Genomic DNA, 15,327 nt, shown 5'->3' with positions numbered 1-15,327 from the left:
AGCATCATTCCTGTGTCCCAAAAGATTGTGGTTAATGATTTGTTATACTTTCAACACAATACACAAATACTTTCTAAATATATTTTTTACAATTTAGGTCTGCGTTTCTTGGTTCGTCTCTGCACAGATATTGGATTAAAAGAAGTTCAAGAATATGCAACAAAACTCAAGAGATTGGAAAAAATGAAAGAAATAAAAGAACAGGTATCCCATATAGGACAAAAACTACTGTCTGTTAATTTTCAAAATGTCAGCCTTCTATAACTTAGTGACGTTGGGGCTTCTGTCAGTAAAATGAAGTTGAATTTTTTTTCTGCTCAGGCATAAAGGAAAAACAATAACTAAAATCCTAATTTTAGGATGAAGTTCTGTCAAGAGTGAGTTCCCAATAGGAGGAAGTTCAATAGACTCATGCTCTTTAGTGGATCATACTAATGGGCAAATAATTATAATTTTCCACCATACAAAGTAATTTATTTAGTCATTTTACAGACTTAATTTTTAGAGAATAAGTTAGTTTATAGACTTAATTTTAATTTGAGTCCTGTGGCCCATGGAAACTAAGAAACAGTTACTTGTATACAACATAGTACTTTTTCACTAGTATAGTAGAGATGGCTTTGAGAATAACGTTAACATACATGGGAGCATTTTAAATCTATTTTCATGTTCCATGAAGTATGTGGAGTAACAATGTACTTATCTTTACTTATTTAAAAGAATAATTTCTCCTAAATTTGAGCCAAGAATATTTAAAAGTTTAATGTGATTTTTTAAGTGTCTGCCTTTCATAAAAGATATATTTTTTACTTTAGACTTTTTATCTTGGATAATTCCATATTTGCTTTCAAAATGTGGATACCTTGTTTTTGCTTTGAAGATGTGATCTGAAAGTTTTACAGTCTTTTTAAAGTATCAAGTGTAGGGGAGAGAACCAACGTGGTGGTGTAGGTAAACGCTGGTACATGCAGCTTCCCACAACCACATTAAAATTACAACAAAAATGCAGAACAACCATCATTCAGAACCTCCTGAAAGCTAGCTGAATGAAAGTCCTACAACTGGAAAAGTAAAGAAGAAAATACATTGAGACTGGTAGGAGGAGGGGAGGGGCGGAATGGGTTGGTCCGATATCTATATGTGCTGTTTTTTTAATCAGGAGGGATATCTCAGCTGCAGAGTCTCCCCTACTCCCCCCCACCCTGCCCCCAGTGAGGAGCAAGGGATCCCAGCCCAACACCAGACCTCCAGCCCTGGGTTCCAGAGCTTGGAAGAGAAGTCCCCATAACTTCGGGCTGTAAAAACCAGTGGGGAATTGTGGCTGAGGGACTCAGAGGCTGCTGGAGACCCAGGTATTCCTCTTAAAGGGGCAGCGCATGAACTTACTTGGACTCAATCCCTCTGGCTCCAGCGCTGGGGCCATGACTTGAAAGGAACCAGGAACATTCGGGGAGGAATTGGATTGTCGGGCATCAGGTCAAGAACTCAGGGGCAGCTTTCTCTCAGATGGGTGCTCACAGGGGTCATTGTTCCTGTGCTGGGATCTCCCATGTCACAGAGCTGACCCGCTATCTGAGTCTCCATCAGCCTGGCTCACACTGTTCCCTCCACCCTGGTGATTCCCTGAGACCCCGCCCCATCCAATTTGCAGCCCCACCCAAGCTGTTTGTAGCAGCTTTTCTATATGAATGGCCTGTCCTGGCTCAGGCTTCAAACTTTGTTAAAATCTTTCAAACAAGCAGCAGCTGGCATCAGTGTGCTGCAAACCTATCAATAAAAGGCCCAAGACTGGCACTAGCACCAGCCTTCCTTGCTACACAGCTAGTCCTTGCCTGGATACTTACAAGCACAATACAAGTAGCAGCCATCTGCAGATCTCTCTCTAGCTCCTGCCAGGTAGTCCCAGACAGTGGCTGACTTTGCACCTCCCAGGAAGCCCCAGAATCAGTGCACCTGATGGAAAGCTTCAGATCATACCAGATTACAACTCTACACATCCATGAGCGACACACTCAAGGGGAAGACTCAGAGAGCACCAAAGCCCCACTGAAGCAAGTCCTGCTCCATAGGGGTGTTTCCTGTACAGCAGCTCTTCTGTATTCTCAGCTAGTCCTTACAGCCATTTGGTCTGGAGTTCAGTTCCTCTCAGTGATACCAACACCAATCAAGGCTCAACTATAACAAGAGTATGCACACAGCCCACTCAGGGGCACACCTAGAGTGCCCAACTCAGGTGACTGCAGAGGCTGAGCCACTGGGCCCTACAGGACACCTAATACACAAGGCCAATCTTCCAATTCCATTAGACAGAGCAGCTCTTCCTAATACATAGAAACAAACACAGGGAAGCAGCAAAAATGGGGAGACAGAGAAACATGTCACAAATGAAAGAAATGGAAGGGATCAAACTACTGGATACAAAGTTCAAAATAATGGTTATAAGATTGCTCAAGGACCTTAATGAGAGCTTCAAGAGACTTAATGAGAACTTCAAGGGACTTAGTGAGACTTTGAAAGATCTTAATGAGAATTTCAAAGACATGAAAAAGGACCAATTAGAAATTAAGCATACACTAACTGAAATAAAGAATAATTTTCAGGGATTCAACAGTAGAATAGAGGATTCCAAAAATCAAATCAATGATTTGGAATATGAGAAAGCAAAAAACACCCAATCAGAAGAGCAAAAAGAATCCAAAAATATGAGGATAGTTTAAGAAGCCTCTGGGACAACTTCAAGCATACCAACATTCTCATCATGGGGATGCCAGAAGAAGAGAGAAATCAAGATACTGAAAACCTAATTTGAAGAAATAATGACAGAAAACTTCCCCTACCTGGTGAAAGAAATAGACTTACAAGTCCAAGAAGCACAGAGTCCCAAACAAGAGGAATCCATAGAGGCCCAACCAAGACACATCATAAATAAAATGCCAAGGCTTAACAACAAAGAGAGAAAACTTAAAAGCATCAAGAGAAAAGCAATTACCTACAGGGAAACGTCCATAGAACTGTCAGCTGATTTCTCAACAGAAACTTTGCAGGCTGGAAGGGAGTGGCAAGAAATATTCAAAGTGATGAATAGCAAGGACCAACAACCAAGATTACTCTACCCAGCAAAGCTCTCAAAGAGCTTCATAGACAAGAAAAAGCTAAAGGAGTTCATCACAACCAAACCAGTATTACATGAAATGTTAAAGGGTAGTCTTTAAGAAGAGGAAGAAGGAGAAGAAAAAAAATGATTAAAAAAATATGAACAGCCCTAACCAGTTTGGCTCAGTGGATAGAGCGTTGGCCTGCAGACTGAAGGGTCCCAGGTTGGATTTAGGTCAAGGACATGTACCTTGGTTGCAGGCACATCCCCAGTAGAAGGTGTGCAGGCGGCAGCTCTGATCGATGTTTCTCTCTCATCGATGTTTCTAACTCTCTATCCCTCTCAGTCAGAGAAAAACAAGTATCACAGGATCTCACTCATATGTGGAATTTAATTAACAAAATAAACTGATGATCAGAGAAGATTCAGAGACAAGGAAGCATAGAACAGAGTATGGAATCTCAGAGGGAAGGTCAGGGAGGGAGGGTAGGAAAGTGGGAGGTAATCAGCCAAGGACCTTGTATGTATATATACATAACCCAGGACACGGACAACTAGGTGGGCTGGGGGCCAGGCCGGGCTAAAAGAAGTTATTAGGGGGCAAAAAAGGAGACATATGTAATACTTTCAACAATAAAGATTTAAACAGTTTTTTTTAAAAAGTGGGATTTTTAAAAAAAAAGAAAAGAAAAAGCATTCGACAAAATCTAACACCTATTTTTTATAAAAACTCTCATCATAGTGGGATTGAGGGAACATACCTCAACCTTATAAAGGCCATCAATGACAAACCTACAGCCAACATCATACACAATGGACAAAAACTAAAAATATTCCCCCTAAGAACAGGGACAAAATTGGGAAGTCTGCTTTCACCATTCTTATTTAACATACTACTAAAAGTTCTAGCCACAGTGCTCAGACAAGAAGAAAACAGAAAAGAAATCCAAATTGGAAAGGAGGAAGTAAAAGTGACATTATTGACATGATATTGTACATAGAAAACACTAAAGACTCCACAAAAAACTACTAGATTTAATAAATGAATTTGGCAATGTAGCAGGATACAAAATTAACACCCAGAAATTGATGGCATTTTTATACACCAATAACAATCTCTCAGAAAGAAAAACTAAAAACACACACACACACACACACACACACACACAAAACACACAATCCCATTTACCGTTGCAACAAAGAAATTAAGATACTTAGGAATAAACTTAACCAATCAGGTAAAAGACATGTACTCAGAAAACAGGACATTGAAAAAAGATGTAGAGGAAGATATAAACAGGTGGAAGAATATACCATGTTCCGGGATTGGTAGAATCAACATCATTAAAATGGCCATATGACCCAAAGCAATCGACAGATTCAATGCAATCCCTATTAGAATACCAACAAGATATTTCACAGATCTAGAACAAATATTCCAAAAATTTATATGGAGCCAAAAAAGACCCCGAATAGCTGTAGCAATCCTGAGAAAGAAGAATAAAGTTGTAAGAATCACAATACCAGATATCAAGTTATACTACAAAGCCACTGTACTCAAAACAACCTGATACTGGCATAACAGCAGGCCCATAGATCAGTGGGACAGAATGGAGAACCCAGAAATCAACCCAAGCCATGATGCTTAATTACCATTTGACAAAACAGGCAAGAGGATAGAATGGAGTAAAAGTAAAGACAGTCTCTTCCATAATTGGTGTTGGGAAAATTGGACAGATACATCAAAAAGAAAAGAAAGAAACTAGATCACAAACTTACACCATACATAAGAATAAACTCAAAATGGGTAAAAACAAAACAAAACAAAAAAAAACAAATGTAAGTTGTGAAACCATAAAAATTTTAGAAGAAATCATTGGCAGCAAAATCTCAGGCAATATATTTACTGATAACATATCCTAGGGTAAAGGAAACCAGGGAGAAAATAAACAAATGGGATTACATCAAAATAAAAAAGCTTCTGCACAGCAAAAGAAACCAGCATCCAAATGAAAAGGGAGAACATATTTTCCAATGATACATCTGATAAAGTATTAATATCCAAAGTATATAAGGAACTCATACAACTTAACGAAAGGAAGATAAACAATTCAATTAAAAAATGGGCAAAGGACCTAAATAGACACTTCTCCAAAGAGGACATACAGAAGGCCAAGAGACATATGAAAAAAATGTTCAAAGTCACTAATAATCCAAGAGATACCAATCAAAACGACAATGAGGTACCATCTTGCACCTGTCATAACGGCTACCATCAACAAATCAACAAATGATAAGTGCTGGCAAGGATGTGGAGAAAAGAGACCCTCATACACAGCTGGTGGGAATGCAGACTGGTGCAGCCACTGTGGGAAACACTATGGATTTTCCTCAAAAAATTAAAAATGGAACTGCCATTTAACCCAGGGATCCCACTTCTGGGAATATAGCCTAAGAAACCCAAAGCACCAATCAGAAAGAATGTATTCACCCCTATGTTCATAGCAGCACAATTTACAATAGCTAAAATCTGGAAACAGCCCAAGTTACCATCAGTAGGTGAGTGGATAAAAAAGCTGCGGTACATTTATACCATGGAATACTATGCAGCAGTAAAAAAGAATAATCTCTTACCCTTTGAGACAGCATGGAGGGACCTGAAGAGTATCATGCTGAGTGAAATGTCAGTCAGAGAAAGACAAGTATCACATGATCGCACTCATTTGTGGAATCTAAGTAACAAAATAAACAGATGAATGGAGTGGATCCAGAGACATGGAGGCATGGAACAGAGTGCGGAATCTCAGAGGGAAGGCAGGGGAGGGTTGTTGGGTGTGAGGTAATCAACCAAGGACCTTGTATGCAAATATGCATAACCATGGACACAGACAATAGGGTGTTGAAGTCCTGGGGCGAGGAAGGGGTGCTGGAGCGGGTCAGTGGGGGGGGGGGGGGGAAGGGAACATATGTAATACTTTCAACAATAAATAATTATTTTTTTTAAAAAGAATACTTTATTAAACTTATTACCATATGAGTTACCATTGATGCATTTAGATCATCTATTGCAGGGGTGGGCAAACTTTTTGACTCGAGGGCCACAATGGGTTCTTAAACTGGACCAGAGGGCCGGAACAAAAGCATGAATGGAGTGTTTGTGTGAACTAATATAAATTCAAAGTAAAGGAGCGGAGGGGAAAGCAAGAGAACCCTCCGCTCTTTCGGCTCCGCGGGCCGGATAGAACAGCCGAACGGGCCAGATCCGGCCCGTGGGCTGTAGTTTGCCCACGGCTGATCTATTGTTTACCTTACCAAATTATTAATGTCTCCCTGTGCTGAAGCAAAAATTCTTTCAGTAATATTTTATCACTATTCTTATTGTAATCTGTATAAAACCCAGTGTCATTTATATTCTTTTAGCTTCTCCTTAATATCTTCCCATCCCACCTTGTTATTCCTTCATCTTTCGGGTTAAAGCTTTGTCCTCATCCACAAAGCACTGTCTCTTCATTTTTCTTGAAATCAGTTTATCATTCTTCAGTACTCATTAAATTTTATGTCAAAGAAACATTTTCCTGATATTATCTCTTTTTATGTTTTGCTTATAAACACAAAGTGGAGGGGGAAAGTTAGTTGAAAAGGAAGGTCCTAGGAAGAAGAAGCAGCTTAAAGAGAAAGAATTCTCATGTATCTGAGAGCCAGCTTCTGAGTTAATTGTTGCATGTCTCAGGATCTTCTCTAGGTTGTGAACCCAGGGCACAGGGCACTCTTTCCTGGCTTGTAGAGCACAAAACATACTAATAGTCATGAAACAAGATATAATAAATAAGCTCCTTTTCTAAATTTGAACTTAAAACTTTGTTACTTTTTTTTTCTGTTTCTTGTTTAGAATCTGTCCTTAACATTTTTCCTATGTATTTAAAATTTCTTCATAAAATCATTCTTGATGCCTTCATAATACCCTGTTATATAGATACTAGAGGCCTGGTGCACGAAATCCATGCACAGGTGGGCTCCCTAGGCCTGGCCAGCAATTAGGGCCTATTGGTGCCAACTCGCCCAGTCCCTATCAGGGCCAGGCCAGCTGAGGTCTACCAGCTGGGGCTGCTGGGGCCTGGGGGCCTGCTGGCTGCCTGTGGAGGCCTGCTGGATGAGGGGAGGGATGGAGGGAGAGACTGCAGGAGGTTTGCTGGCCAGAAGAGAAGGACCGGGGGAGATTGGCTGGCCGTGGAGGTTGGCTGTGGGAGCACACTGACCACCAGAGGGCAGCTCCTGCATTGAGTATCTGCCCCCTGGTGGTCAGTGCATGTCATAGCGACTGGTCGACCAGTCGTTCCGGTCATTCCGTCGTAAGGGTTACTTAGGCTTTTATATATCTATATCTATAGCTCTCTATCTTTATCTATCTAGATATAGATAGATAGATAGATAGATAGATAGATAGATAGATAGATAGATGATAGATCGATCGATCTTGATTTCTTTAAACATTTCCACATTGTTAGACAGGTGTATGTCTTTTTTATAGTTGGTAGCTTTCTATGTCTGATTTTTTTTTTAAATCTTTATTGTGAAAGTACTACATATGTCCTCTTTTTTTCCCCATTGACCCCTTCTAGCCAACCCTCCACCTCAGGCCTTCACCATCCTATCTATGTATGATTTTGAGGTGCTTCTTGCTGAAGCTATATTGGCCTCTGTGATTAGTTGTAGGAGAACTCTTCCATGTTGCTAACTTGAGCCATTAGTGAAATAGCCATGTAATAGAAACCAGAGATATTGTAGTAATCACCTGGAGTCTTTACCTGGAACTGCTTAAAGAACACAGAATTGATGCCCAGTGTCTATCCCTGTCTCTCCTCTGGAAGGCTGATAATGGCAGCAGTTTAGCAGCAGAGAGAAATAGCAGTAAAGAGCCTGATAACCTCCTGAATGATGTCAGCTATCTTTTGGTAACAGGTTTTCCTTTGATTCTACTTACATAATGACAGCTAACATTTATTTATTTCATGGTTAAGTGCAGGCATTGTTCTAAGCAATTTACATGCCTCAACTACTGTGATCACACCAATAATCCTATGATGTTGGGTATGGTGTGATTATTACTACTTTTTACAGGTAAGGAAACTGAGTCCATAATGGCTAGTAACTTTCTGCAGATCACCAGGTATTGGGGGCAGACCTGAGATTCAAATTCTGTCTCATAACACTGTGCCTGACACCTTAGGAAGAGCAGAGAAAGAGAGTGATACAAGTCATCATTTTTAGTTGTATACAATCCTTATTTATTCTGCATCCAGCAAAGTTGCTAATTTGTGCCATGGATTAGATCAAAATGTACCTTGCCATCAACTTACCATAGGAGTTAGGGTCTCAGAACATTGCTAATCAAGTGTAGTCTGTGGACAAGTAGAGCTTCAGAATCATCTGGACACTAGTTAGATTTACAAACTTTTGGGCCCCAGCCCAGACCTACCCAAACCCTACTCCAGAATTACAGTCTCTGGGTATTGATCCAAAAATCTGTGTATGTGCTTTTTAAAAATAATTCTCCAGGTAATTTTTATATTAACCAAAGTCTGAGAAGCACTAGTGTAGTTTATGCTCCCAAAGGGTCACCTTGCAGATAATAAAAAAATTTTTTTAAAAAAACAGCTCAGGATATGGAATCTGATTTAAAAGAAGGGGTGTAGACATAAAATAAATCAGGCCATGAATGTTTTTAAATTTTTTCAAATGGAAAAGAATTTGTATAGATCTAAGAAAGAAAGATAAATTGATTCAGGTTTATTTGGATCAGGATTAATGAGTCTCCCTGAGCCCCTAATGCCTCTTTTAAGATGTTAAAGCCATAAGGTTGTTCATATAGAGTAATTCATCAGAGAAATTCATCATCTTCCTGGAACTATTATGGAAAAAAAAGACTGTTCTCACATTTGTTGTTGAGGGATCACATTATGAGTAAGAAGAAATTCATTCGTGCCAGTAGGAAGTGATTCCAGACACAGGCTAGTGGGCCAGGCAGGAGTCACTCTACCCTGTTTGGACACTGGGTCCTACAACAGTATTGTGTTTTAAGAGAGGTTCATGTTCCTGCCAAACTAAACTCTTTGGGAAAGAGCAGGAAGTGATGATACTGTTTAAATATGAAAAAGATAAAAATGTCAGCTAAAATTCTAAAGAGGATTAGACAACAAAAGGAAATTATTAAGAGGCAAAAGAAAATGGATAAAGAAATAATTTACAGAACACAGGAAGTTTTCATTACTAGTCCAAAAATAGAAGTACTTTAGCAATTCATTCCATTTTAAAAATCAAATTTCTGAATTCTCAAAATATGGAAATAGAGAAATTCTGTTCTAATATTTGCTATTTTCTCCCCAAAGAAATCAGCAAACAATTTCAATAAATGCTTTCTTTTGTCCAAAATATCATATGACATTCAAAACTAATATAAAATGTGGTTGGTATTTATCCTCAAGTTTAAATTTTATCAAAAAGCATAAAAATAAGTATACAATCTATTTGAGCAGAAACCCTTTTGGTTATATTTTCTAAAAAAAAAGAGATCCTATATAATAAAAGGCTAATATGCAAATCAACCGAATGGCAGAGCGACCAGTTGCTATGACACACACCAACCACCAGGGGGCAGACGCTCAATGCAGGAGCTGCCCCCAGTGGTCAGTGTGCTCCCACAGGGGGAGCACCGCTCAGCCAGAAGCCGGGCTCATGGCTGGCAAGCACAGCAGCAGTGGCGGTAGCCTCTCACGCCTCTGCGGCAGCACTAAGGATGTCTGACTGCCAGCTTAAGCCCACTCCCTAGGGAGAGTGGGCTTAAGCCATCAGTCAGACATCCCCCGAGGGCTCCCAGACTGCGAGAGGGTGCAGGCTGGGGTGAGGCCTCCCCCCCCACAAGTGCAAGGCCTCTAGTTTAGTAATAAGATCTCATAAAGGCATGGCTTTAAAGTTTATGTATTTAATGAAAGCTATAAGAATGTCTTGCACATTTTATGCATTATTGCATTTACAAAGTCTAACAAAAATGTGGAAGAAAATATGCATCGTTGATATCAAATTCATAGTAATTTGAGCATTAGTTACATTTTTCAGGTGTAAATTCCTAATCACTTCTTTTGTTAAAGGCCATTGATGTCAGTGTCTTCATGCATTGCCTTGTGTTAGTCCTCATTCCTCCTCTCAGGAACCATTTATCACAATGCTGTGCTCTGTGGAAGACACAGTGATGTGTAAGAGTCAGCCACATGCTGAAGGTGTTCGTAACATGGGAGTGCAAGATGAACATCAGTTCCTCTTCCAGGGTCATGTGGCATGTGAGGGAAACAAGCTATGGGAATAGAGGTGGTGGGGTTCAGCTTCAGAGGAGGACTCAGAGATCATTCCTGGAGGACCTAGTGTTTAAGCAGGTATGGAGATCTCTACAAAGAAGTGTGCATAGAGGTCTGAGTACAGGAAGTTACAGCTAGGTCCATGCATTCTTTTGGAGTTTTCTCTTGAATTTGAAGTCAGAGCCAATCTTCTTAGGAATCCTTAACTAGGAAACAACTAACTGCTACTTGTTCTATTGGACAAATATCTAAGTTTTATGTAATAAGTGCAAGTGTGGTGGACAGGATCCTGGACTTCTCTCCTGGCTTGACCATTGGCCAGCTCTGAGACTTGGAAGGGACAGTTGTTCCTTCTGACGTCATTCTCATTAGCTGTAATATTGGAAGAGTATTCTAGATCAGTGCTTCTCAACGATCTGTGGTGCAGTTAATTTTTTGTCTCAATCTGTCATTGACATCACTAGAAAAATGATCATGCACTTGGATGTCAGAAACATGAAATTGGTATGCAAGTTTGTCAACCCTCAACCTTGAGTTCTGCTCACTTCATCAAGGACAGGTAACAGTTCATGGGATGGCAGGTTTTCAACCTCCACTCTGAGTAGAATGTGTAAGGCTCTGGTTTTATTCCAATTCCAGAATAGTAGTAGAAGACATATATAGTCATATGCTCATATTGAACAGTAGATGTAAAAGGAAAAAATGTTTCTTACTCTCAATGCCTATTTTTTAATTTGTCCCATTTTATTTGTATCTACATTACATTTCTTGTACCTTCTCTCTTTTTTTTCAAAATTGGAATGGCATATTTTTTCAGAATAAGAATGTCAACTTTTAGTATATTATTAAAAAATAAACATTCTTTTAAAAAGTCAGGTAGATTACTCTTGTAAGTAATATTTTAATTCAAATAAAAATGTATAAAGAAAGACGTGAAAATCATCCATTCTAGCACTTTCAGAACACTAGCATTTTAGTATGTGTCTTCCTGGGCATTTTACAAATATACACAAACATAGCAATACATATATTTTTAGTGGGACTTTTTTTTTACAAAAATTGAATTTTTACAAAAATACTGGCTTATAATCCCCATATGTTTCCCCCAAAATAACATGGACAGCTTTCTGTGTCAACAAACATAGACCTCTGTCACTTTCTGATCTGTGTTCCATTATGTGGCTCCTTCCCTCACATTTTAGTTTTGCTGTGATGAGAATCATTTTGTCAATTATTCCAAAGCTGCTTCTTTTACCTGCTGTCAGGACCTGCCTCACACCAGTCAAAGTGCGACTTGAGGCAGATTCGTGTTGACATAAAAATTCTAACACTTGCCCAGCCAATGTAGCTCAGTGGTTTAACCTCAGCCCATGAACCAAGAGGTCACTAGTTTGATTCTGGTCAGAGCACATGCCAGGTTATGGGCTCGTTCCCTGTAGGGGGTGTGCAGGAGGCAGCCAATCAATAATGTTTCTCATCAATGTTTCTGTCTCTCTGTTCCTCTTCCTTTCTCTTGCTCTAAAAATCAATAAAAGTATTTTTTTAATATATTTTTATTGATTTCAGAGAGGAAGGGTGAGGGAGGGGAGAGAGAAATAGAAACATCACTGATGAGAGATAAAATCATTGACCGGCTGCCTCCTGCACACCCCCCACTGGGGATCGAGCCCACAACCCAGGTATATGCCCTCGACCAGAATCAAACCCAGGACCTTTCAGTCTACAGGCAGATGCTCCATCCATTGAGCCAAACCAGCTAGGGCAATAAAAATATTTTTAAAGGCTTTCCTCTTTTTAAAAAAATTCTAACACTTAAGCAAAATACAAAGCAATCTATACTAATAATAGCCTAGGTGGCATCACACCTCACATCATCACAAGATGGCCGTCACAAGATGGCTGCGCTCACAGCAGAGGCGGAGCCCGGCAGCTGCTCTGTGCAGTGAGGCCTGGGGGTCCCGTGGCTCTGCGTGGCACAGAGGAGGTGGGTCCTGGTGGAGGAGGTGGATTGCAGCAGCGGAGGGCAGTTGGGGGCGATCAGGACGGCAGGGGAATGGTTAGGGGCTGATCAGGCTGGCAGGCAGAAGAGGTTAGGGGCAATCAGGCAGGCAGGAGAGTGGTTAGGAGCCAGTGGTCCCGGATTGTGAGAGGGATGTTCCCCTAGGGGTCCCAGATTGGAGAGGGTGCAAGCCGGGCTGAGGGACAATGCCCCCCCCCCCATGCACGAATTTCATGCACCGGGACTCTATACAAAAGGAAACATAAGAATGTCACAGCTTGGAGGTATTTTTCTTTAAGGGTGAGTTTATGTTTAACAAAGTAGACTGTTGAACAGATTAGGCATTTTGTGAGATTTTAATAGCACGTTTATTGTAGAGGTTGAATTTCAAAAGCCATTTTGTCTTTATCCCTGTAATAGTTTAGGTCAGTGGTTGGCAAACCTCAACTCGCGAGCCACATGCGGCTCACAAGCTGCGGTTTGCCGCTCTGTTGACTAATGAGTTTGCCGACCACTGGTTTAGGTCCAACCATTATAGAGTAGAACAAGACAGGAAATAGCCTTTTAATAGATTCTCTTCCCTTCTACCCACCCTCCATTCCAAACTATTGGGTTTAAACCTGAACTTCCCCATCAAGAGAATATTTGGGGCCTGGCCAGTGTTGCTTTGTGGTTGAGCATCAACCCATGAACCAAAAGGTCCTAGAATCGAGCCAGTTGGGGCTCGATTTCCAATAGGGTGCATGCAGGAGGCAGCAGATTGATGTTTCTCTCTCATCAGTGTTTCTGTCTCTCTGTCTAACCCTCTCTTTTCCTCTCTCTCTAAAATCAATAAAAACATATTTTTTAAAAAGAGAATATTTGGTTTTTAGGATTTTTGTATAAGCAGAGATTTCACTGCAGTTTGAAGTATAAGGGCTCAGCATGTTAGAGGGCAGGCTTTGAATCTCTTGAGTTACACAACATAGTCTTTATTCCTATAGAACCAATTCAGATAATAATCAATTTGACCCCAGCTTTCAGAAATGTAGGAGCAATAAGTCTTCAGAGTTACATAGTAATGTTAATTTAAAAATCAACATTTAGTTATATTCAACTTTGAAGAAATGTGAGTTATTCTTTTAAACTCATCTTCTTGTTCTAGCGTATAAAGTCTGGCAGAGATGGCCCTGGAGGTTCCCGTGGCAAGAGAGAGGGTAGTGCTGGCAGTGGTAAGTTTTTTCTGTCATCTTGAAGTTGTGGATTAGTACATGGGCTTCTGGAAACATTTTCAAACAATCCAAAAATGTCCTTTATCTGTGTGTGTGTGTGTGTGTGTGTGTGTGTGTGTGTGTGTGTTGTATACACAGTTAAACCTCATTTATTCTAATTGATTTTGTAGGCAGTCAGTCTGATATATAAATTAGGTATAAATGTTAGTTATTTTAGTTCTTTTTTTAATTGTTTTTTATTGATTTTAGAGAAAGAGAAACATTGATTGGTTGTTCCACTTACTTATGCATTTATTGGTTGATATTTTTATGTGTCCTGAATGGGGATTAAACCCTCAACCTTGGCATATCGGCATGACACTCTAACCAGTTGAGCTGCCTGGCCAGTGAGCAATTTTAGTTCTTAACCAGAACTGTTTCTGCTAATAGCATAACAAACAAGTTCGGGTTGGATAAATTATTGTAGATGTCCATCCTAATGAGACTTTATTGTGTGATGTTTAAAATTTACATTTTAAGGAAGTACCATGAGAAGTAAGAAGGTCTTATAAAATGCAGACAGTCTCAGGTCTTCAGTATCACTTTCAGTGTAGAAACAGTGCCAGTCTGGGAACTCGGGGACATGGTTCTTGTTCCAGTCTTAATCATGACAACCATGTGTCTCTGGAGCAACCACATAAATGCTGTAGGATTTAGGTGATTTCTGAGGTTGTTTGCATCTCCAAATTCCTTGACACTGTAATTGCTCATGATATCATCCTAATATATAAAAAGCCAGGGGCGATCACAACCTAAACGACCAGATGGACGACCGAACAGCAGGCTGCGTGAAGCGACCAGGCCGACAGGGGGGTTAGTGAGGAATGACCAAACAACTGAACAGCAGGCCGCGTGGGGCGCCCAGGCTGGCAGGGGGCAGTTGGAGGCGACCAGGCCAGCAGGGGGGTCAGTAAGGGGCAACCAGGCCAGCAGGGGAGGCAGTTAGGGGTGACAAGGCCAGTGCGGGGGGAGTTAGGGGCAATCAAGCCAGCAGGCAGAGGCAGTTAGGGGTGATCAGGCTGGTAGGGGAGGGGGCAGTTAGGGGCGATCAGGCAGGCAGGCAGATGAGCAGTTAGGAGTCAGCAGTCTCAGATTGTGAGAGGGATGTCCAATGGCCAGTTTAGGCCCAATCCCCAGGATCGGCCTAAACCGGCAGTCAGACATCCCCCGAGGGGTCCCAGATTGGAGAGGGTGCAGGCTGGGCCTAGGGGACCCCCTCCCGTGCATGAATTTCATGCACTGGGCCTCTAGTTACTTAATAAGAAGGTTTGTTTGGCAAGTCTTCTTTCTCTTTTCCCCATCAACAAAATCTACCTTCTCCCTCTGCTTCGGGGATAGTTTAAGTTAAACTTAGTAGAAATTTGGTGGTTTTAAATAAACTATTGGAAAAATAAATGCTAAATGTGACCAATAAATACAGCTCCATTCTCTCACATTCCTACTTAGCAAGGTCATACATAGGTGACCCAGTCCATGCAACTGCCCAGCTGCATATCTGTCTCTGATCTAGGAGTCAGGACAAAGCAAGGTGTGACCCTTAGATAGGTAGGCCTTTCATTTATTCATAAACGTTTACTGGATACATTCTCAGCACCCAACACTGTGCTCAGTGCCAAGATCACAGGGATGAATACA

General features: G+C 40.7%; 1 protein-coding gene across 6 annotated transcripts in view; it reads left to right on the top strand.

Annotated features, from left to right (window-relative positions):
• The window catches only part of IFT88 (intraflagellar transport 88), a 186,800-nt gene that overhangs the window by 126,713 nt on the left and 44,760 nt on the right, over positions 1 to 15,327 (top strand). For all 6 annotated transcript variants that reach the window (XM_080662125.1, XM_080662122.1, XM_080662121.1 and 3 more), the window contains 2 exons: positions 98 to 204; positions 13,587 to 13,653. In XM_080662125.1, the coding sequence (XP_080518251.1) occupies positions 98 to 204; positions 13,587 to 13,653 (174 nt within the window). The remainder of the gene's footprint in view (positions 1 to 97; positions 205 to 13,586; positions 13,654 to 15,327) is intronic.

This window comes from Plecotus auritus (assembly GCF_963455305.1).
Source record: "Plecotus auritus genome assembly, chromosome: 3".
Classification (NCBI taxonomy): domain Eukaryota; kingdom Metazoa; phylum Chordata; class Mammalia; order Chiroptera; family Vespertilionidae; genus Plecotus; species Plecotus auritus.
This window is presented reverse-complemented; position numbering and strand designations above follow the sequence as displayed.